General features: G+C 41.5%; 1 protein-coding gene across 5 annotated transcripts in view; it reads right to left on the bottom strand.

The window, feature by feature from the left end:
• Positions 1-23,912, bottom strand: part of PHACTR2 (phosphatase and actin regulator 2) — a 133,674-nt gene that overhangs the window by 61,038 nt on the left and 48,724 nt on the right. The window contains exon 1 of one of the 5 annotated variants that reach the window (XM_064649282.1): positions 12,901-13,109. The exons of the other annotated variants lie outside the window; for them this stretch is intronic. Coding sequence (XP_064505352.1) covers positions 12,901-12,943 — 43 coding nt within the window. The 5' untranslated portion in view covers positions 12,944-13,109. Of the gene's footprint in view, positions 1-12,900; positions 13,110-23,912 lie in introns of those variants that run through there. 5 annotated transcript variants of the gene reach the window in all.

Here is a 23,912-nt window from a genome sequence, read left to right on the forward strand (position 1 = left end):
GTACAAAGCTACCTGCTGGTAGGAACAGGTGAGTAATTAGTGAAAATGCTGGAAGGACTATAACTAAAAAACATTATGTATATTTTTCTGCAAGGAAAAGTTCTCATCAATAATTTCACTGACATGCACTTGAATGCAGGTGGCTCTCATTTCAGGCAAATACCAAACCACTGGAGGAAGTGTAGGGCTATATCCACAAAACTGAAGGATCCTGTTTACTTCTTATGGCACCTACTCAGAACTAGGGAGGCCCAGAGCAAGTCCCTGCTCTTGAAGGGACTCAACCTACCCCAGACCCTAAATGTACTTTATTCTACTACCAGGGAGCTCTGGGGAGCATTGATCCACCTCTCATCTTCTCTGATGTCCAATGACTTCATGTACTCTAACTGCAAATAGTTGCTACTGCCAGAGCTCTGCCTTCTCTATTTTAACTAACACAACAAATATTTTGAAAAATTGTCACAGTTTTCTTGTGCTACAGAAATTTACAGCAAAATATAACATAAACTATAATCTGACACTAAAAATTTTTGCAAGTATATGTGACTCCACACATACGTGTTTGTCTCAGTGGGACCTCAGCCATAATTCTTGGGTTAGAAAAAAAAAACCCATACCTGTAAATTTGTCAGAAAAAAAGCCACCAATATGATACCAACAATAATTGCATTGAGATAAACTAATGGTTGGCTTTCTCACCTAACCTCATAGCAAGCTACTGGGCTAGAGAGGGCTACTGGAAGTCCTCGTAGAAGACTTTTCACTTTGCTACCCATCTCCTTGAAGGGTCATCTCTTGCAGAGTGTCAGCATTATCTCAATTTCCCTCCCTTCTCTCTCACCCGAAACATGGTCCTTCTATCTCACCCTGAAAGAAGGACATTTTTTGGTTTGCCTCAAAGCTTCTTCTACCACTCTATATGTTAAAAAAATAAATTAGAAAAAGCCAAAGATGGTAGCTGCAAAGGTTGAATTATAAAGAAATACACAAACTAATACAAAATAAACCTCTCTACATTTATAGTTTCCCCTGCATTGACATCTGAATGTGCAAGTAATCACTCAAATCAGAAAGAATGGGCTCCATGCTGGTATTTTTTTAATGAGATTGAACTGCCTAGTCTTTGCTTCTAGGAAATGCCTAATTTAATTAGCAGCGCTGCATCTGTTCTTCCTTTCCTCTCCCCTCAATCTTATGTGGAATTTCCTGCATAAAGAATAAAAAAATTAAACTGAAAGGAAGAAACTGCTGGGCCCATATATACAGAGAATGTATAAATTCTTAGGGGATTAAAAAAAACCTCATCTGTGCCACCAGACACCTCCCTGCTGACAAATGGACACTGGTCTCAGTTCTGCCCTGCTGGTATACATTCCCAAAACAAGCCTTGAGGGAAAAAAACAGGTTGCCAAATATGCTAACCAGTAACGATGTTATCTGCTAAACCACAGGCAGACAGGGGCTGAGGAGGCTGCTCCTCTGCAAAAACAAAAAAAACTGCTGTGGCAGTGGGATAACTCACTAGCTGTCTTCAGCTGATTCCTTTACCATGGTGAACTCACTTAACAAAATATTTTAATTGGTTTTTTGGTTCATCTCATCTTCTGGTGATATTTCTCTTCTGTGGTTGAGGAAACCCAGAATGCACTGCAGGCTGAACAACAGAGAGAGAGATATGTATTCTCTACAAACAGATCCCCTAAGGACAGGTGGTGGAAAGGTACAAACACAAAGATTCTCAGTTTGACTTCGATCATTGGTGCTCCCTTAAGTCCTTGGTCTGTGGCTTTTAGGTCTGACATGCTCCATCTGTAGCAAGGTGGGGGAATAACAATATTTAATTATCACACAAGACCCATCTTCAGGGCTGATTAATGCTCATGGAATAATTCAGAGTTGGGAGACACAAGCCCCTTCCAGAACATGCCAGAGTGATTATCTGTGGCCTTTATTCTTACATGCCAACAGATTTTGACGATTTTGTGCTGAAAGGCTGGGAAAGGCTCACACCTTAGCAGGGCTGAGCTGAGGTGGGGTAACTTCTGTCCAAGGGAAGGTGTGCATTTTCAGCCACTGCAGTAATTTCCAAACTAATAATTGATCTATGCAATAGATACAGCATGCAGTGCTAGATACCAAATTTTGTGTCCAGCTTCTCCTGATAACTAGAGAAACCTGCTAAGTCCCAAATTTCTGTTAATGTTTTAAAATGTATTGAAAATAACATTCAGCTTTTGGATACCTTCTAGTGGCCTAAACCTGTATTCTCACATTTTTTTTCATCATTCACGGATGTCAACTACAAAAGTACACTCTTTTTTCCTCTTCTTCTCCTTCAAAAATACACACTCCTAGAGATCCAATACTGACATTAAATATTTTTTTTCTTCAACACATTTTTTATTATACATTTCAAACTAAGCTACAGAGTTTCCAGGTGCATTAAATGTTTCAGAAACATGCCATTTGTCTTGCTGGATCTGGCTGAAATATACCCTCCTCCTCTTCTCCTCCCTTGCCTCTGGTAGCAGGAGGAGAAGTGCAGGGGGAAGTTAAGAGAGAGGTGTTGCTGTAAGTGTCCAAGATACTTGTGTTTTCAGTTTCAGGTTTATGTGAATTCCCCTGTGCTTTTCCAACAAAAACTTTCTTCCTCTCTTCAGAATCATGTTCACTCTGTAACACAACACAGTTACATGACAGTATTGTCCAACAAAAGGTTTTAAAAGCAGAGCGTCATAGTCACATAATTTCTGCAATGCTTTGTAGTTAACATCTCTTTCTTTTTCCCGCTGGCTCATTACTTTCTCCTCCAACTAAAGTATACACTATTTCTGCTTGGTCCTTGTTCTGGCTCTCGGGAAGCTGGCTTTATCCACAGTCTTAGTTGTCTACTTTATTGTTTACTCCCTTGCACAGACACAGTCTCATTCATGTCTCACCATCAGGCCTTACATATTTCTTCCATACCCTATTTTTACGTGTCAAAAGCAGCAATATTTAAGTAAGAATCAATAACAGCATCATTTTTCCAAGAAATTAAATTAGGTGTCTTCTTACAAGAGTCAGACTAGCCTTCTAAAACTTTTCTTCAAGAATGTAAGCACAGGAACTAGTCTGCAATTAGTGCAATTGTTTTAAATCACATATGGATTGTTAACACTAATTATCAATACTAACATTTTCCTTCTATCAAGCACTTGAACAATTCATGAGAATAGGAGAATTATGCACGGTGGTATAATGTGTAGGGCAGGAAAACCACTACACCCTTTCAACATAAAAGAGGTCAGATTAGCAGTGCACTAGAACACTGCTTCACATTTTCAGAACAAGAATATTCTTAGCATCTGTGCCAAAAACAACACTTCCTTCCCTTCAGAAAAGCAATAGATCTATAAAACTCCAAGAAACAAACCAGTAATTCTCAGACACATTGAATGAATTTACAGGGAAGGAAATGCACAGCCAGTTTTGAATTATTAAGAATGAAATAAATTATAAAACATTATAAATGTGTAATTTAAACATGCCAAATTTCTTGGCAATTAACTGTTGGGGTTTTTTTTTTCTTCTCATAAGGACTGCTAGTATCTAAAAATCATTTCCCACCAGCTTGCAGTGACTTTAGGTTGTAATGTGACTCAAATTAATTGATTGTATCCCACTAAATCTGTTCCATAAGCACACAATAAAAGTGTCATTTCTTTGCTGACTCATCCAGGATCTTGGGGAAAAAAAAGACAGAAAAGAAAGCCCACAGAAGGTTAGTTTTCAGCCTGGGTGACTTTATCTTGCTTGTTGTGACATAAATGCTTCAGGTAAGTTGATCTCTGGGGGTTATAAGCAAGGAGAGCAATTGGGAGAAGAGTCACAAATGGGACTCTCCCTTGCTATTCAGTCACACCACATTTTTAACTCAGGATGCTGCTGTGTGACTGAACTTCACTGGCTTGGTGCCCAAGCAGTAGGAATCTCTGTGTGCCCCTTCAACAGTAGAGATGAGAGATCTCCAAGCCATGCTGAGGTTCAGGAGGGCCTCATAGGCAAACACTGGCTAGGAGTATGTGGGCATCACACTCCCTACAGTATTTGTAAAAGCTGACTTGGGGCACAGACAGATGTAACCTAGGGCTACATCATTGGGCTCTTCCACGAACTGCTATTCCTTTAGGCATCTGTGCAACAACACACACTGACTTATATTGGTAACTGGGATACATCAGCAGAAGCTGCAGTCTGCTGAGGATGAAGACACAGACACTGGCACGTGGTGCTGGCTTCCTAGCTCCTGGTTTGAGAAGGAAGATCACTGAGGCACCTGACTGCGGCAGGCTGTGCTGAACTGCAAAGCCTGGCTCCTACAATCACAGAATGTTTTGGTTTGGAAGGGACCTTAAAGATCATCTAGTTCTAACCCCTCTGCCATGGGCAAGAAACCTTCCACATTCTGGCTTCCAGGCTCCCCCTGCTGTAGTTTGTTTCTTCAGCACACCATCCTCTCCAGTGCCAGGCTGTCCTCTCATGAAGTTTCCTGGGTATTCAGACCAAATTTCGCTCAAGACAATGCTATTTTACTTAGTTCATCTGACTACTAAACAGAAGTTGTTACTTTCTGTTGCCTGTCCTTGCTCTACAGCCACGGAGGCAGAAGGCATGAAGAGCCCTGTCTTCCTCATCAGAAAGGGTCAAGCAAAACAACAATAATTTTAGTGGGCATCAACCATGTTGCAAACCCCAGAAATAAAACCGGGGTGATAAATCCCCAGTCGAGAGTTAACTTTCTGACCTGAGGCTTCAAGCAATAAAGAAAAATTCTTAAGCTTGAAAAACAGTCCCCATGGGTCTCTAAGTCTTGTCAGCAACGTTTTAAGCTGCAAATGTAAATTATATTATAGCAGTGACAACATCAAGTTTCATGGTGTATCACAGTTATTCTTATAGTGCAAACCACCTAGCTATCTTAAATCAATTAGAGATTGTCGCTATTTTTCATGAATTATCTCTAGACTATAAACTATGTGATTTGTTTGCATGAGGAGTAATAGCCCAGGCTTTAAAGCCCAATCAACACCTAAGGCCTCTGCACCATTCTTGGATTTTTACTGGGCAATACATTAAAAAATTCAGATTTAGAAAATACAAAAAGAATTAAATAACACTGAAATTATGATGGTCCATCTACCTGACGAGGATTTGCTGACAGTTTGGGCAGATAGTCAGAGTGAAGACATCTTGGAACACTAATAAAAAAAGCACATTCTCAGGGGCGAGGAATGCAGGCTGATTTGGAAATAGAACTGGTTTTGCTCACATGGTTTCAAATGTTAGGACAGCTGTATCACAATCTAACTCCACTAGGCAAAACATCACTACAATTCATACGAAACCAATGCGGGAATGAGAGAAGAAAAAGGCAACATAGCCCTTATCTTTTCATATAAAACTTCATTTTCACAAAGATACCATTGATATAGGTGTGATATTAACACTCTGATCCATCAATTAACAAGTGTTATCACAGTTTTATATTATTATTATTATTATATTTTATTATACAGTCTCATTTTACTTGCACGCCATCTGACAGCATACCCTAGACTTCCATACAATGATGGATCAACCACAGATCCTCATTTCTCCCTAGCTTTTCCCCACTTACACTGATCATCACAGCTGTACAAAGCACTGAGAGAACACAAAGATAAATAAGACTTTCCCTTTGGACAGAGACTTTCTTTCCAAGGACCCAAAAACCAAGTCAAAGACAGAAGAAATTTATATTCCTATGCAGCAACCTTGTATCAAGCCTTGCAAGAAACTCAAGTCTTAAATCAAACTTCCTAATAATGAGCCACCATAAGAGTAACAGAGGTAATTGTATGGTCTGTGCTGACTGGTAGTCCAAACTACTCTGTGGACTACAAACAGGCATGGTTAAATTGATTCACATATTGTAATATTTAAATCCAGAAAAAAAGGGGAAAAAAACCCCAAAACCGAGAAGAGAGGATATGCAGCACTGTCACCCATGTGATTCTGGTCAAAGACCATGAGAAGAAAAAACAGTCCATCTTCACACCCTGCATCACCTGGATGTTCACCGTGACCTTCCCACCTCATTCCTACTGAACCATTTTGATCATAAGACACTGTAGGAAATGGCACACTCTGGACCCCACTGTGATTTTACACTTACCCAAAAATACACTTGACAGTCTAGGGGTTGTAGAGTTCACATACAAGGCAATATAAATTACTCCATGTCATGCTTTGCCTTAGATTTTATTTTGGGGGCATGAAACAAAATAACAAACCAACCCCCTCACTTATCTGCCTATGTTCCCTCCTCATGGTTTGTACTCACAGTTTCTTTTTCAATTTTGCACATATTTTATACATCAATATCTTCATGTGGCTTGAACCCAGGTCTGACTGAAAGCTTCTCATCAGCCCTGGCGAAACTGAATACTGGCGGCTCAGGGACACAATCAAAACCAAACTGCCTCCTTCCCTGACACACACCTACATCCTGGCTGCTGTCTCAGCAGGAGCACCAGCAACCAGCCTCACTCTCTGGGATCTGCTGGGGGCAAAACAGACCAGAGCCACTGTTGCCTGTTACTAGAGACATTCTATCATCACCAGCAAACTAACTCCTCTCTTTTTTTCCTATGCCTAGCACTGGCCCTACTAGAATGAAAATCCTTTCATATCAGAAGAACAACAGGATCAGGAATTCCCCTTATGCCAACTACAGAAGGCAATGAATGGACACTTCAGAAATTACTTCTCCATATGGGACTGAACGGCAGCTGGTTGGGGTATTTCTGTATATCAGAAATATCTTTCAAGCCACTGTTACAATTTAAATGCAATGGGCAGAAATAAGTTCTGGAAGCAGGCTATTTGCTGAAGTATTTTTAAAAATCTACCAATGATTGACCCAAGACATTAAGTTCACTTGTTGTTTTGTTTTAAAACAATAAACTAAAGTGAAAACCAAATTCATATTAGCACTGATTCACAAGTATTTTTCAGCAATGTTACATTTTTTTAAATCTCAAAAAGCATAAGTGTCCAAAATGAATAAGGACAACTTTAAGGAAAAACATATAAAGAAAGATATAAATGTCTAAGTCTTTTCTATTTTTAACAGGCTGGACTGTGATATGGCTAAAACACTGATGAGGACTTGGGAGCTCTTTGATTTCCTCCTGGCTGTGTCTTAGGCGCTGTCCCACCTCCTTGTGATAAGTTTTCCCATTTAAAACAAGGAATAAGATAAAGAGGACTGGAAAGCATTTTGAAATATGTAGCAGAAAACACCACCTAAGAACAAGGCCATATTACTCAGGAGCAGTAAGAAAGCCAAGAAAGAGGATCTGGAAAGGAAGGACAACTGATCCAAAGGGTGGCTCAGACCCAGTGGAGTGGGATCAGTTGTCAGTGGGGCTTAGCACACGGGGCTCAGCAGGAAACAAGATATTCCATGAGCTTTTCATCTGCGGGAAGTATCGGGGTGGTCATCTGAGAAGAGAACCCCCACACAAACCCAGGCAGCTGGCAGGACTCTGCCGCCCGGCCCATGATGACTCCCCAGGAGCCAACTCTGGTTCTCCTCATGGCAGATGAGGAAGCTGATGATTAACACTGTGAACAGGTGATTAACAGCTACCAAACATCAGCACATAAAGATACCTCAGCTGGCATGCCTGACATGAAAGGTCACACCCCCTGGCAGCTAAACGAGGAGAATTTCTGGTCATCCTTGAAGTGCCATCAGAGTGAGAAGAGGTGAGACATTGACCTGGAACCTGTTGAGCACCACACCCTTATTTTCACACACATGCAGTCCCTGTGTTGTAGCTAGTCCCCTGTGTCCTTATGAGACCTGTGTTCTGGGCCATGCCTGGTGCAGGCTCAGGTTGCAGCTTCCCCTGTAGTGAGCTGTTGCCGCAGCTGAGGAGCTCTGGCTGGGCCAGCAGCAACTGCTGCAGCCGTGGGGGGCCCCGCTCTGCTCTGGCAGATCACACCCATTTTATATTTTATAAACATGCAATACTTAAAAGCGTGCACATTTTTTTCTCTATAAATAGTGATTCATTCTACACGTTCACACTCAGACCCCCATCGACAGCACAAATCAGATTTATGGTGTGGGGAGCTGAAACCTACACCTTCAGCAGTTGCCATTACTTTTAACAGAAACTTCTCAAGAAACACAAGCACCTACTTTTTAAGAGCTCTTGCAGTTCCCACTAGTAGCAGGTAAATCCACAGCTACCCATTCTGTCTGAAAACATGGTCTTTTTATGCCTTTGACTAGGTATCCAAAATATCCACTCTATCAGCCTGAAGTCTGAGGCAAACTGTATACTTACTTAACCCGAATTCTGGAGCTGTCACAATTGAAGCCCCATCTGACGATACTGGTAGGGTGAAGAAAGTGTTTCCCAAAAACTGAAAAGCCTTGGATGTAAATTTAGTAGTAAATGAAAACAATACACCTTTACATTATACTTATAACTCTTGCATAACTTACAAAAGCATAAAAAAGGGGAGAAAAAAGGAATAGGATTCCCCGTGAAATATTATGAGGGTTCAGCCTCAAAGGCCCCAACCAAAATACGGAAGATGAAACTCTGCCCAGAATGTCCTTTGTGGCTGTGGACAAGTCATTTAGGGCTTCACATCAAATGGGACTTGACATTTCAGCTCAACAGCTCTGCTTTCCATTCTTTCAAGTGCATCAAAACTTGAAATGACCAGCTGACAGGTGTGTTGGGAGTAGCTCGCTGCACCTGTAAACACTTTGAAATGTCCTCCTGTAAAGTGCAATGATATCAAAGTTCTTCCACCTTTGAAAATAAAAGTAGCTGGAGGAGAAAAATCAATTTCCTTTTAAAAACTCTTTAGAATTATTACTGTAAGGGCTTTTCTGCACATTCAGATTCATAGTGTTCAGATTCATAGACTGAGTTAGAATGAGGATTCAAATCTATGGCTGAATATCTCCATGTCCAGCTCTTCAGGAACAGAAGGGCTTGCCCCATAACAGCACCCTCAGTAAGGCTCACAAGTAGGTAGTAATGAAGAATACTACTGGAATAACTTCTCTTACTAGACAAGTCCTGGAATTGCTGAACTGCTAACCAATTAGTTTGTTTACCAACACCTAGAACTGCTGAAACAAATATTAGTTTTCCATTTCATTACAGGATTAGGACAAAGTTGCCTAGTTAAGGAAATGACAATTCCTCTGCACAGACACAGGTGAAGCTGCTATTTTCCTTGTCCATGAGCAGGAAATCCCACAAAGCCAAGAGAGATGAAAAGGAGCAGTCTGAGAAACATGTTCACTTCTGACCTATGAGAATCATTTCACCGAGTGCCAAGGTCAACAAACAACAGGATCCTTCCACTGACTGCTTTCATCTCAAGGGGGGAGCTGAGCGGGAAATGGTTTTTCTGTGCTGTTGAAGTACATTTTCATGCCCATGAAAAATCTTTGGGTCTGTAGAAGGATTACAGTTTGTGCTCTGTTTCTGCAAAATGTATATGACAGAAGGAACTCCCACCCACAGATTATGTTCTTGGCACAGGAGGTCAGCACAGGGATCTGACCCCAGTCTTCAACTGGCCCTGATGAGCATCTCGATCATCAGTGCAAGAGTTTCCTGAGACCTTCCCCTTTGCAACTTGTCCTTTCCCTCTGCTTGTGCTTCACACTTCATGCTGAGCTGCCTGACCTCTTCTCAGGAACACTACTAGGTCTGTTTTTACTGGAAATTTCTTTCTTGACAAGGCATTGCTATTCAAGAAACAACAAAAATCTTTCATCACCTAACTAGTTCTGCTTTGAAATGTTACCTTCCCAACACACTGGTCATGCCTCCACTTGATGACTTTGCTGTTTCTCCATACTGTGGCTGGTTCTGAACTACCCAAGAACAAATCCAAAAGGAAAAAAAAAGACTGAAAAAAGCGTATAGCTCTGCTGCCCTTTGATAAACTGTAGATGAGAAAACAGAAGTGATAGCTTTTGCACATGATTGCTGATAACCCCCAAAAGCACTGAACTCCAGTCAGTGAATGGAGAGAGAGCACAGTAATCACGTCCTGCCAGGCATGGGAAAATCAGAGAAGAGGAAGGAAAAGGAACAAGGACAATACGTGCTCTTCCTTATCAACGTATCTATACTGTCTTTGCAAGCTCCTCTTGCAATTGCTGTTTGTTCACATTTTTAACCACGGCAAATAACAAACAAGCTTTAAAAAATTTAACTAAATTACTGAAAAGCTGTAACTGAAGAGAAGGAGCAAAAGCTGCCTGTGGACATCCAAGACCTTCTTTGCTGCTCATCTACCGCTCACAGTTATGGGAGATGATTAAAGCCCTTATCCTCCTGTCCAAAACATTTCAACACCCACTCACACGCAACTGATGGCAAACTCTAGTGAGACAGCATTGCTAAAGGAAGTTCCAATGGGCTACAAAAAACTGATTTTTCCTCTCTTTATAGGCATGCTAATCTATCTGGTATGAGTCTATGTTTCTCCAGTTGAGAAGGACTTCTGAATTTTACGGTTAGGCCTCAGTCCTGCCCTTAACCCAATGGGAAAGTGACACTAGGACCTTGATCTGTTTAACTACTTCAGTATATATTTCCCTTTCCAAGACTAAAACCTTTCATTTAAAGGAAATCTTAATAAAAACCCTGCAGGACACTGCCTGGGTTCCATCCTGAATATTGTATTATGCATATATTTTATCTTTTCTAAGACATTATGGCTTTCAGGAAAAATCTTTTACTTTAGTTTTGTACATCAAACCATGTTCACCTTACCAGTCCATCCAAAGTCCCCACAGTGATTTAATAGTGGTGCCTTCCCCTGCATCCAGCTGAGGTCTGCAGGGATCACAGGGCAGGGTTTGAGCCCTTGCAGGCTGGCGTGGCTGGGGGAAAAAAGGGAGTGAACAGGCAAGCAACTTCTCATAGCTGCTTTTGTGTGGCTCACTGAGGATCTGAATGTACTATTGATTCCTTAGCACTAAAACAGATTTGTAATCCCTGTGTGTGCAAGACAGATATCTCCTTCAACTCTAATCTCTAGCAGCTGTCAAAGACTTAAATGGCTTGTAGCTGGCTAGCATGCCAAAATCAACGAAGATTTTAGGCCTGCTTGCCTAAGGGGCAACCTATGAAACAGGAACCAATGGAAGTCATTCTCCTGCCTTGATCACAGTTGGACAGGGCTTCCTAAATTTTGCAACGTATCAAGTATCCAGACCATACCAGCAAAACAGACTAGAGAAAACAAATGATTGCACCCCCAAGACTCCATGCCACCCAGAAACCCACCTGCCCCTATGGCTTCTTGTTGAGGATATACCCTCCCAACAATTTCAACGGGGCTCAAAGTGCAGTGAGATTACTCTTCTGTGGAACCTCCTGGAGGCACTACCACTGCCACTGTCTCATCATAAAGGGAAGTGCTGTTAAAACTGAGGTAACCAGAATTTACTTGGCAATACTGAGGTAGCATCATAGTAACTTACATCTTCAGATAGCAGTCTCTTACTGCTCCTGGTTGAAAAGTTTGGTTTCAGTTAGGAAAGAATTCAAGGGTGACTTTTTTTCCTTTTAGGTAAAACTTATTGTTCATTAGCACTGAGCCAAGGGGACACAGACAGCACAGCTATCCTTGGTCAAGATATGGGCTCCCCTAGGGCAAAATACTCTCACAGCAGATTTTTGTACATAACCATTTCCTCAACTTCCTGTACAAAAAAGTGATCAAAGATTTTTAACCAGTCCATCTGTTTCCCAGTGCCTACCTTGAAATAATCCTATCATGCTGGCTACTAGGTGAAACCTTCAACAGGATGGTGACATTAGTTGGAAATGGTCCAATTTCTCTTTCATGCAGTGTTTGACAGGTGAGGAAATAATCCAAGGTTTTGACTGGGATGGTGTGACTAAGAACATAATGGAGCTCTTCTGAAAATGTATGTGCTATTACTAAAACTATCCTTCGAAACACCCATGAAGGAAAAACAAGAGGAAAAAAGAAACTTTGTTGCACTGTCTCCTGTTTGACAAAACAGTCCCACATTAACAGCAATAAGCAAATTAAGGATAAAGTTCAGCCTCCAGAATTAAATTCCACAACAGGATTTTCTCATTTTTTTAACTGGATGCAAAGGAAACAAGCGTTGAGGAAAAACATGCATGCAAGTGACATTTTCGCAGGAAACTTCAAACCTCGCTGGAGTTAATTTAGATTATACATCCTATTATTGTGGCAAGAGACACGCTCTGTTTTTCAGTAACTAAAACACACTGGGTTATCCTAACATGCCTCCAAACAGCATTCCCAAGTAGTCTGTACTATCTTCAAAAAGTTGCAAACAGTTAGGACTATTTTATTGAAGAGAAAAATGAAAAACTAAACAAAACAAAAAACAGTTCTACTCACACGCTATTTATTTATTTTCAGCAGTCTGCTTACACAAAAAACGTCCTGGAGCCAAAAGCAACCAGCTGGGCGGGTTACTAGCCGCGCTACTGGGCGCGGTGCCAGAGCTCCTTTCCTTCCCCTTTCTTTTTTTTCGCCTTCGTACTTATTTATTTAATAACGGGGGCAAAAAGTAACCTCGAACCTCCAGGGAGGGGAGGGGGGGGGGGGGGGGCACGGCGGAGCCGCTCCTGCCGAGCAGGACGGGGCAGCCTGGAAAGCGGCCGTCCCTCGCGTCCCCGCTGCGGTCCGAAGGGGCGGGCGAGCGGCGGCGACCCGGGGACCGCGGGCACTGCTCTCCCAGGACCGTGGGCTGCCCCCGCCGCCGCCACGGCCGCGCTCCCCGTTCCTCCCCGCCGGGCGCTCCTCGGTACTCACCGCCGGCCGGCTCGGGCAGCGTGGAGACCGAGGTCTGTCCCATGGCTGGGCCGGGAGGCGGTCACGCCGCCCGCCGGGCGCACAGCCTCCGCCGCGGCTGTTCCCGAGGGGCCATCCCAGTGCTGGCCGGGGCCGCGCTCCCCGCCGGCGGGCGGGGGGCGGCTGTTCCCGCGGCGGCTGCGGGCCGGCGGCTGCCTGTCATCGCCGCCCAGCCGCCGGCCGCGGACCCGGGACCCTCCGCCTCCACCCCCGCCCCGCTCCACCCCGCCCCCGGGCGCCTCGGCCCCACCCGGCCGGGGCTGCGCTCCGCTCCCAGCCCGGGTCACTGCCCGCGGGGGGGAGCGCAGAAGTTTTTAATAAGTTAAAAAAAAATTAAAAAAAAAAAAAGGAAAGGAAAACCACCTTAGTTACACGGAGATCGGAAAAGACGGTGCGTAACTGGCGAGGCTTCCCGCGCTGTTAGCGTGTCCCGGTGTCTGCCTACCACCCTCCCCTCTCCGAAGCCCACAGGGTTAGTCCAGACACACAGTTATTCCCACCCTTCCTTATCGCCAAAGTACAGGGGAAACTTGAGGCAATCTCAGGGAGCGAATCCCCATTGCCCTGCTCGGAGGTGCTTCACTGCTGGGGGCAGTTTTCAGGGCTGTGCTACCGCCAGGAGTGGAAAACGAGTGGCTGGGCAGGGCACGGAGTCGTTACCAGCCCTAGTCTGGCTGTAGCGCAGGTCTGAAAAAGTGCCCGACCCTCACCTCACCCACAGGTGAGTAATCAAAGACAGAACTACTTTTAATTTTGAAAGAAAGAAGATAGTCAAAGACAGCAACATCCAGACAGAACTCTGCAATAACAAGTGACAAGAAGCGTCAGAATCAATGGGATACATTTATAGGGAAGATGGGAGGGAAATAGCAATTATACCTATAGCACTAGGGCAAAAGGAATAATGGTTTGTTTTCTTTAATGCATAAGTATAATATAAGCAGTGATGCAAGCTTAATGCTAAGCTCACTAGACCAAGCTTAATGCTAGAGCTAGAGCTAGCAACTGTTACCAGTGACAAAAAAAAAAAAAAAAAAAGAAAATGTAACCCCCCCCCCTAAAAAAAAACTCGAGTGCTTAATAGGTATTACTATGCAGTATCTAGAAACAAGCAGGGAGATGCACATGCATCACAGAAGGACACTCAAGGCTCATCCAAAGAACACCTATCAGCAAGCCATATGGTGAAATTACTATATTTCTCAGTGGTCTGGAAATCCTAGAGGGAAATCCTAGAGGGGTTAAAGAGATGTCTGACCTGCTGTTCTTTGCATGTGTTGGCACTGTGGTGATGCTTCAGGAGATGGAGAATTGTGTTAGTGTGGGGCCCACAGTAAGGAGACAAATGGAGCACCACAAGTAGCTGTGGTTTGTGTAGTAGGCAGAAGACTGTCAGCTAATATATTAGATTGTCAGCTAATATATGGTGAATAGAAAAGAACACAACTAATGCTAGTCTTTATGGGTATTTTATAGAAAATAGGTCATGGTAAACAGACCTTTTATTTCCTTGTTTTATATGATTATGTGCTAAATTGCCAGAGGCTTGAGTGGAATAGGCTTCTGCTAGGTACTTGATTTAGTAAGAGAGAAAAACGTGAAGACAACACAAAATTAATAAAGCACAAACAGATGAAGACTAAATGAAAAGCAGATCAATTGTTCAAGGAGCAGTACCATTTAATGAGGGTGTTTCTGTTGGGGAGCTATGGGGAGGCTCGTCAGTGTTTTCACCAGCAATCTAGAAAAGTGTTATTTCAAACAGCTTTAAAAGACTACATAAATCATCACCAACAGCAATTTTAGACAGAATAAATATTACCAGAGTGATAATGAGGACAAGGCAGTCACAGAGTTATCTGGATTATTTAATAAATTCAGCTCTTTCAAACAAGTAAGTTTTAATAGGGTCAAAAAAACACCAGACTTGCAGGATGGAGCAACACTACCTACAGGGCCAAGGAGAGTATCTTAGAAAGTTCTCCATGCAGGAGCTTGGCAAAATTCAACACGAGCTCCTAGTGAACTAGTGCTGATACAAAAGGGATCTGATATCCACATACATATGTGCAAATAGGAAAGGGGCAGGTAGAATTCCCATTAGATAGTTGTGCTTTTTATCAGACAAAAAGTGGTGTCCTATGTTCAGTGTCTTCTGCCCCTTAAAATACCACTGGATGATGGGAGACAGCTTGAAAGACACGAGATGAAAATTGCAGAAAGCACTCTTGAACAAAAGGTGTGAAGAAAGTTAGTGCCAATGCATTCAGGAAAGACTGATGTGCTGTGTTTTAATCTAACAGTGTCTTCGCAAGGAGAAAAGAGCATTGCAACAGTCCTGGATGTTCAAACACTGAAGGAAAGACTCTTTGCCTGACACCTCCAACTCCAGGCCCTGTACAAAGCATGGAGTTGAAGACAACTAAGTGGTACTCATACAGAGACACGAGGCTAAATTATGCAGTGGGAGCCAAGGGCAAGGTAGATGATTTAGTGGTGCCTTTGTCCAACCCAAGGAAAGGCTTTCAGAAGGGCAGCTTGTTGAACAGACAACTTCTGTCATTTATTTCTTGGGATTTTTTTTTTTTTGCATGCAATTTGGCACATTTATTTTTCTTACCTTGAAAAATTATTTTTAAAGAGTTTGTTTTGAGAAACTCGAGTTACCTCTTTGGAGACACTTGTAAACAGGAACCTAAAAGTGTTCCTGTTTGCCTCTGGTGAATCTCATTAATTTTATCAAAGGAAATTATGTTCTCCTGCTGCGTAAAAGCCCAGTTTACAATGCAAAAGTATATATCATCTGTCTGCTATGATTCACATGAAGTAATAAAGTCCCCAAGGTTGATTCATGAGCTGATAAAATGAGTTTAGTTGAATTAGTTGAATTAGTTGCCAATTTCTTTTGGTTTGATTACTCTGTCTGTTTGGGGTTTGTTTCTTCCTAAGTTAATTGAAGGTAGTGACTTTCTTCTATGTTTTCCCTACAGACACCTCCTTTTTAAGGGTTCTGTCTTCATACCTCAGCAATGCTCAGTGGTATGTTGTAGAACTAATCAGACATGGTTACAACTTTAGAAAGTAGGGGATGGAAGCTCTATTAGGGAACATCAGTGTTGATTTATAGCACTAACAGATTATAGGCATTATGCAGTACAGAATCAGAAAATGTAGCTTCTGCTTATAAAAATTTACCCAAAAGAGCAACCAGTAAACTAGAAACAATTTACTTGCATTTGAAAATTTAAAGTTCTTATTAAGGGGATTTTTATTCATGATGGACGAGATAAGTGCCAGCATCCAATACCAGCACCATAGATTCTTTATTCATCTTTCGTAAAGTGGGCAAAAATAAATACTTTATTTTGATCCTGAATTGGGAATACTAGTTGAATATATAAAATGGTACAGGTGCATACCACAGTTATGTCTCTTTCTGCTTTATTTCCTGCCTATAGATGCAAAGGAGCAATGTATACATCTCAGGTACTCGCAGTCATTACAGATCAAATTAGAAAAAACAATAGCACTTTTCTGCTTAAATCCTGCCTTTTAAGCCATTTGATTAAAGAATTCAGCTTGTGACTCACTGATGGGAGGGAGTGAACCATGAATCCTCAAGACTGTACAAAAAGGTGTCTACCAATGTGACCTGTAAGAGAAATTGGGCTGTTGAAAGCCAAGATATGACATTTCTCATATGCAGAGCTACATTTATGTAATTGCCTCCACACGGAAGGGATTTTATCGCCCTGCTGACATTCCCGTTTGAGCATCCACACAAAATACATAAACATTCAGTTGTCTGTGGACTTTTATTCTGCAGTATGATAGAGGTGTTCTCATCTGTGCATTACATTTCTTGCCATGTTGGCAGTTGGTGTTTAGGACAGTTAAAAGTTTAAGGGTACAATAGTGTTTGATAACAACTGATTCTAGCAGAGATTTGAGATTACAATTATGTAGATAAAATACACCTTTATTTGCTATAATTTCTTTTTTTTTTTTAGGATTTAGATGGCTTTATCTATGATGTGTTAAGATGTATATTCCACTTTTCCTTTAAACAGCTAAAAGGATAAAACACACAAATGGACTGCCCAGCATTTTTTAGCTATTGTAGTCTTCTGGAGTTCCTGGAAATCCACAGTTGCAAGCAAAAGCAAAAATGGGCAGGGCAGATGAAAGTGAGAATTTCAGGACCTTTTTATCCAGGGCTAGTCTTGTACTAATACTATAACAAGATGCTGAAACATCCCAAGGAAGGTGGGGAAGATGATGGGTACAACAGTTGCCAGTAAGTCATGCCAGACTGTTCTGATACATCAGCATCAATCGGGTTCCTGGACCCAGTGTCCCAGTTAGATTTGAAATTTCAGCTCCAGTAACAATACTGCATTTATCTGATTGCCTCATGCTACACACACAGTCCTTCCCTTCTTGACCCAAGTTATTGTGTTGAGTACTGATAAATAAAATAGACACTCTGCTGACCCTCAAGAACTGAAATATTCCATCAAAAGAGGAAGAATAGCTTCTTCATGAATTTCAGAAGTGTCTGTAAAACAAGCATATTGCACTTATCTAAATGACTGATATGAGATCTCTTCATGGAAGGTGATGTGAAACTTCCAATTTGTTCCAAAGTTAGAATGAAATAATACACACAATAATCTGTCTCACATATCAAAGACCAAATTCCTTCCCATCAATAAAGTTTCAAAGACAGCTCTATTTCAGTGTGTTTACTATACTGGGATGATGGATAGCAATAGATGACCTACAACTTGTAGGATGCTGTTGCCCAGTCTTTAAAGTTCTGTAGGCTTGTACAAAAGTAAAGAGGCATTTTAGAAAGGTGAATTTGTATAACTATTCTTTCAGTCATTGAGATTAATTTATAGCATTAAATATAACAGAAGCTACAAGGACAGGCTATCACATTCAATCCCAGGATTCATAATGCAGGACTGGCAAACACATTCAGCCTTATAACAGGAAAAAATTTTAGCATTGAGTCTAGAACAAAAATGAACAGACAGGTGGTCCTCCCACCCTGCCCACCCACAACTCCTGTCAGTGTGCAGAACTGCTGGAAGATGAGCAGCACAGTGTCCATCCAGTAGGCTGCAAAGCTGTATGATTCACTGAACAAAGCAAAGGTTATGGCATGAGCAAACACAAGCAAGAAGCCAGGTAATTTTTTTGTCATGGGTCACGCTAAGGTTTATAATGATGACACTGAATTTGTACCTACTTGTAGAAAACCTGCATTTACAAAAGGGAAGAGTTTGGGGAGGGTATCACCAAAATCAGTTTGTGTGCTTAAGACTGAAACATAAGCTGTAGTTGAGCTAAAAATCTAGTTCTGTTTTCTGTGAAACTGAATGCAGTTTGGCACTGTCAAAATAAAATCACAGGCCATATTCATGTATTATGCTGGCATTGTATTGGGAATTCAGGCCATTTCCTTTTAATAACCAGGGACTTTTTTAATAACCCTACATTATTCTCTCATTTGAAAATATTTTAAAATATTTTTCTGTGTCCTTTTTTTACTTTTATTTAGCAATGCTATGTTCTCATCAGTGTCATCTCCCATTTTCAATGCCCATGTATTAGGCAAAAAAATGAACTTGAAATCTTCTTTTAAAAAGAGGCTCTTGTCTTTGTCAGTGATCATCACCAGTCTTCCTTCCTCATAAAAACCTGTGGTACATAATATCTACATAGCAGAATGGAAGGCAACTGTACAGCACTGAGAGGAGCTTCTGTGGTTCAGTCTCTAAATTTGGAAGCTAGAGGTTCAAAGCCTTGGATCAGAGGTGTTAATATGCAAATGAGGGCTATTCTGATTAAAATATGTAACAGAGATTTTTTGAATGAGATATGCTTGTTCACATTAAGATTGCATTGGGTGACAGGTAGCAAGGCCCTTACTTATGGAAGATCTGAAGGGCTCAGACTCATTTTAGTATTCAGGTGATCTTGACTCCTGTTTCAATGTCTGTTCTTATTCATCCTTACCAGCTGTTAGCTGTCAAACACAGGAAAGACAGCACAGCTGGACAAACTCATTCCTGGTGATTTGGCACAGACAGGTTTTTTTTCTGCTCACAAATTATCTGCAAATAGGTTCTGCACTTGCAAAGCTGTTTGCTGCTCTAAATTATTCACCATAACAGTTTGCAAGTCAGTTTTAGACACTAAGAAGCAGGTAAACAATTCATGGCAACAGCAGTTCAATAATTTATTATCTAGGTGTGTGCTAGATGCCCTCAGCTGTGGGCCTTTCTTTGTGCTCTCTGACTCAGGAGTTTTACCTGTACCTAGAAGAAACTTGCACAACAGTACATCAAAATGATTTTAAATGGTTAGTAATGAATGCTTATGGATCTACTTGTGTGGTTTTATCATCTGATCTGTGACTTTCTTCTGCTGTACCCTTTAATTTAACGTTGCTCTTGCCTATATTAAGTAACTGCCTGGAAAATTTTTGTAGGAAAGACTTCTACAGACTTGAACATTGCAAGTATGTTGAAAAATCTTCATTTGAATAATACTTTGCAGTTTCTTGTGGTACTGTATGCACTGAACTTTTGAAGTAATTTACATAATGTGTGCGGTTGAAAGGCAGAAAATAGAAGGAAAATGGTCCCAACACAAACATTTTGGGAGTCATGGAGAGCAGATCTACTCATCTCCTGTGCGTGCTCCTCAGCTTCAGAAGCTGCCCTAAACCCCCTCTGCACTTCCTTCATACATTTCAATTTCTACATGCTTTATCCCCATTCCAGTTCTATTCCACAATATCTTTCAAACATGTTTTCTTTCCCTGTTGTTCCTTAAAGGCAAATTCTAAAACTTTATATCCTTCTGAGTTTTTTGACTTTTTCCTTCATCCTGCGGTTGTTGCTAATGTTTGCTTACTTTGCTTGTAATGATCTGAAGTCAGTTCCCTTGCTTTGCTTCATCAAGCCTGGCCTACACAGGAACCTTTGTTTTCTCACAGATCCAGAGTATTTCACTAATTATTTGGAGTATTTCACTAATTATTTGGAGTTTTCACTAATTATTTGGAGATTCAAAATCTCTGAAATGTCTGATTTCACAGATTTTGAAATCTACTGTTTCAAAAGTTATCAGCTGCCTGAAGACTTCCGATGTAAACAGTAGAAGCAGTGTAATGCAGATTTTGGAGAACATCTTGTGCAATATTATGAAAAGGGAATAAATGAGAGATTCAGACCCTGATTAATCAGACCCTTCTGACACTAGGTGTTATGGGTTTTTAATTTGAATTTACTGAAAATTAATATGTCATAAGAAATGTGTGTTATTCGGGGCAAGGATCTTGTCTTCTTTCAAGAAGGGCTAAGCATCATGCAGCTTATGCTGGAAAAATCTACCTCCTGTCTTTGTTTAAAGCACCAAGGAGAACTGACATACCAGATCACAGTGTCCCTAATCCTAGACCATATATTCCTGAAAACAACATGAAGAACACCCCCAAAGTCTGTAAGATCTCACCCTAATACTTAATAATTTAAATGCCATAGTCCTGGTTTAAAATTTAAACCTTAAATTTTCTAAAACTCTTCTACATGTTTCTGATTGTTAATAACAAAAACTCTCGATACTAATGTTGCTCACACATGATCATTTCCTTTGTGCCTCATACTGACTCCTGGATCCGAGCACCTCCTGTTGCATGGTGTCTCACTGTGCAGTGGCAGCTCTGTGAAAGCACAGGACAGCATTTCCTTTCCAGGCAGAAAATAACCATCAGACATTTTCCAATCAACAGTGGGTTTGTCACCAGATATCAATTTTGTCCAGGGTTACAGATTTATGATGAAAGACAAAAAGGACTACATTAAAAATTATAAATAGTATTCTGCCTGTCCTAGTTCAAGCCACTGGGGACAAAGGAAGCAATCGTGTAACAATGACATGCCGGAGTGTAGAGTTCCTCAACAGTCAGGTTCTTGCCAGGTTTTCAAAGGCTTTAGCTGCTTCAAGTTTGTATCACTAGCTACAGTAAACAGAGTGAACATGCCCCTTTACTGGTACAAGCTGGCATGTCCCCAGCAGAGAAAATGAAGTAGTGCAGCAAAAGGCAGCTGGAGGCCCGTTCTTACTGCAGGACATCACCTTTCCTCCTCCACCTCTTCTCTCAAGGCCTGTTGCACCTTGCATTTTGTTCACCACAGAAGTGGTAACGGTACTGGAGTTCCCTATTTCATCATTTTAAGGAAAGTCTCCTACTGGCTGGAGTGGCTCCCCTTAGGCATTTTTTCTCTCTCATGTCTGGGCTTAACAGCAGCCTCTGGCTGCTGCATCAAAGCACAATTATCTGGGAGAACTTCTGCGCTCTCCAGTCTGTCCAGCAGTGCTTCCTTGCTTCAGAGCAGTCTGCCATGACACTGGTCCAGCTGCACTGACCATTTTCCTTGGAAAAACACAGCTTTCTGCTCTTCAGGGCATGTGTGGTGGTTGCTGGCTGTGGCCTTACCTCTACATTTCCAAGCTCCTTAATGAATCACTGCTTTTTGGCACCAAAGCAAAATAAACACATCATTTTGGATGCCTTTGCCAAACATATGTACACTTGGAGCAGGTTTTGAATGATAGAAAGCGAAAGGTTTAATGAAATGTGTAGGCTGTGTAGCTAAAAGCTGCAAAAGAGCCAGAAAATATGAAACTGAAGACCACAACAGTATCATTAGCCCCCAAAACTGTTCAGATCTTGTATATTTTTTGGAACACATGGAGTAATAGAAAGCAGCATAGGGGTGCAGGATCACTCATCAGTGTGATGGTTAGATGCCTTCCCCTTTCCTTTTCCTCTCCCTTTTTCTTTTTCTTTTTCTTTTTCTTTTTCTTTTTCTTTTTCTTTTTCTTTTTCTTTTTCTTTTTCTTTTTCTTTTTCTTTTTCTTTTTCTTTTTCTTTTTCTTTCCCTTTCCCTTCCCTCTCCTTTCTCCTCCTTTTCTTTGTTTCTGCTTCTGTTTTTCTTTTCTGTTTAATAACTGATTCAGTGTAACTACACACAGCACAGCAGATTTTTACACTGATGCTTCCTAGCCCGTGTGAAGGGGAAAAGACATCAACAAAAAATTTAGCAGGCATACTGAATGAAGTTCCTCAGTTGCTCAAGCCAGTTGTGTGTACATCCCCTGCCATGCACTTTGGCCCTTTCAAAGCACGTGAGCCTGTTCACAACTTCAACAACAGCCATTTGCTCTTGCTGACTAGAGTGAGACTTCTGCTCAAAACTTTTGAGAAAAAGTTTTGAAAATGTTTGGCACCACTGTTCATCTAGTTCCTCTCCATTCAATCAGATTTTAGAATGAATTCAAATGTATTGCTGGACTATAATTAGCTCTGAAGGGCAGAAGTCCACAGGGGACCAGCTCTTTCCTTTTTAAATGGGCAGCTGTAAAGACACTACCTTGAACAATATCCTGAATGACAGCAAAGTTTCAAACGTGGACCCCTGCCTGATTAACTTCCAAAAATCAGAATAATCTCTGCCTCTGGCAAATCGAGGTCCTTCCCTATGAAGCTGGCTTACTACAGAAGTATCTAGACCAAAATACAAGTTTCAGCCTTCAGTTTAATTTGCCTCCATATTTCTGTTATTATGAAAATGTGGACTTTTTTTGCTCTACTGGGAAAATGCATTTTTTCCACTCTCCCATGATTCAAAAACAACTGAGAGATTCTTCCTCCGAGCTTAAGAAAAAGAAGGGGGGAAAACTTCACCTTTTGGCAAAGATACAGATGGAAATTTTTTACTCAAAAGAGGATTTTCAAAATAAAATAAAAGAAGCATGTAAAAACAAGGGGTTATAATGGAAACTATTTTCATAGCCAGCTCTAAAGTAAGAACTGCTGTTCCAGAGACACATGGTACTGCTGAAAACATTGGTTTCAAGCCAAAACCCCTACCATGCTAGTGGAATCCGCAAGCACTACAATATTAAATACACCTCAAAATATATGTCAGACATCTCCCTGTGCCTGTTCCACTTATTCTTCACAGCAAGACACTATACACTTAATTCATCAGTGTCTGCAGAGTAACAGAATAAAGGGCTGGTGGCAGACCTGCACCACACTCGCTGAATGGTCTTCTGGAAGACTGGGCTTATTATTCCCATTTTGCAAATATTGAGCCAACATCCACTTTCCATCTGCAGCACTTACACAGCATCTATTATTACAGCACGTGAGCACCTCTCACTGGTCCTAGGGAAGGGTTATTATCCCCAAGATATGATTTCCACATTTCATTTGCAGTGATGGGAGGAGAGAGCATGCTACTAAAAGTGTGAGGACATCCTGCTCAGCTGCACTCCTCCTTGGCAGACTCTTTCTTCTGCATTTGTCTGCTTCTTCCAGCTGCTCCAATGCAGTTGGCCTGGCCCTGAGCAGTTTTCTATCATGGAAAACTCTGCTCTGGTGAGACCCCACCTGGAGAACTGTCTCCAATACTATGACTCACTCTGGAGTCCTCAGCACATGAAAAGACACGGACCTGTTGGAGCGAGTCCAGAGGAAGGCCATATAGATGATTAGAGGGATGGAGAACTTCTCCTATGAAGACATGCTAAGGGAGCTGGGGTTGTTCAGCCTAGAGAAGAGAAGGCTCAGGGGAGACCTTATAGCACCTTCCAGTACCTAAAGGGAGCCTAGAAGAGAGCTGGAGAGGGACTTTTTCCAAGGCCATGTGGAGATAGGACAAGGGGGAATGGCTTTAAGCTGAAATAGAGTAGCTTTAGACTACATATCAGGAAGAAATCCTTCACTATAGGGGTGGTGAGATACTGAACAGGCAGCCCAAAAAGTTGTTAGGTGTCCCATCCCTGGAAATATTTAAGGCTGGACAGATCTCTGAGCAACCTGATCTACTTGAAGATGGCCTTGCTCATTGCAGGGGAGTTGGACTAATAACCTTTCATAGTTCCCT

Source organism: Pseudopipra pipra, chromosome 3 (assembly GCF_036250125.1).
Source record: "Pseudopipra pipra isolate bDixPip1 chromosome 3, bDixPip1.hap1, whole genome shotgun sequence".
NCBI classification, from domain to species: domain Eukaryota; kingdom Metazoa; phylum Chordata; class Aves; order Passeriformes; family Pipridae; genus Pseudopipra; species Pseudopipra pipra.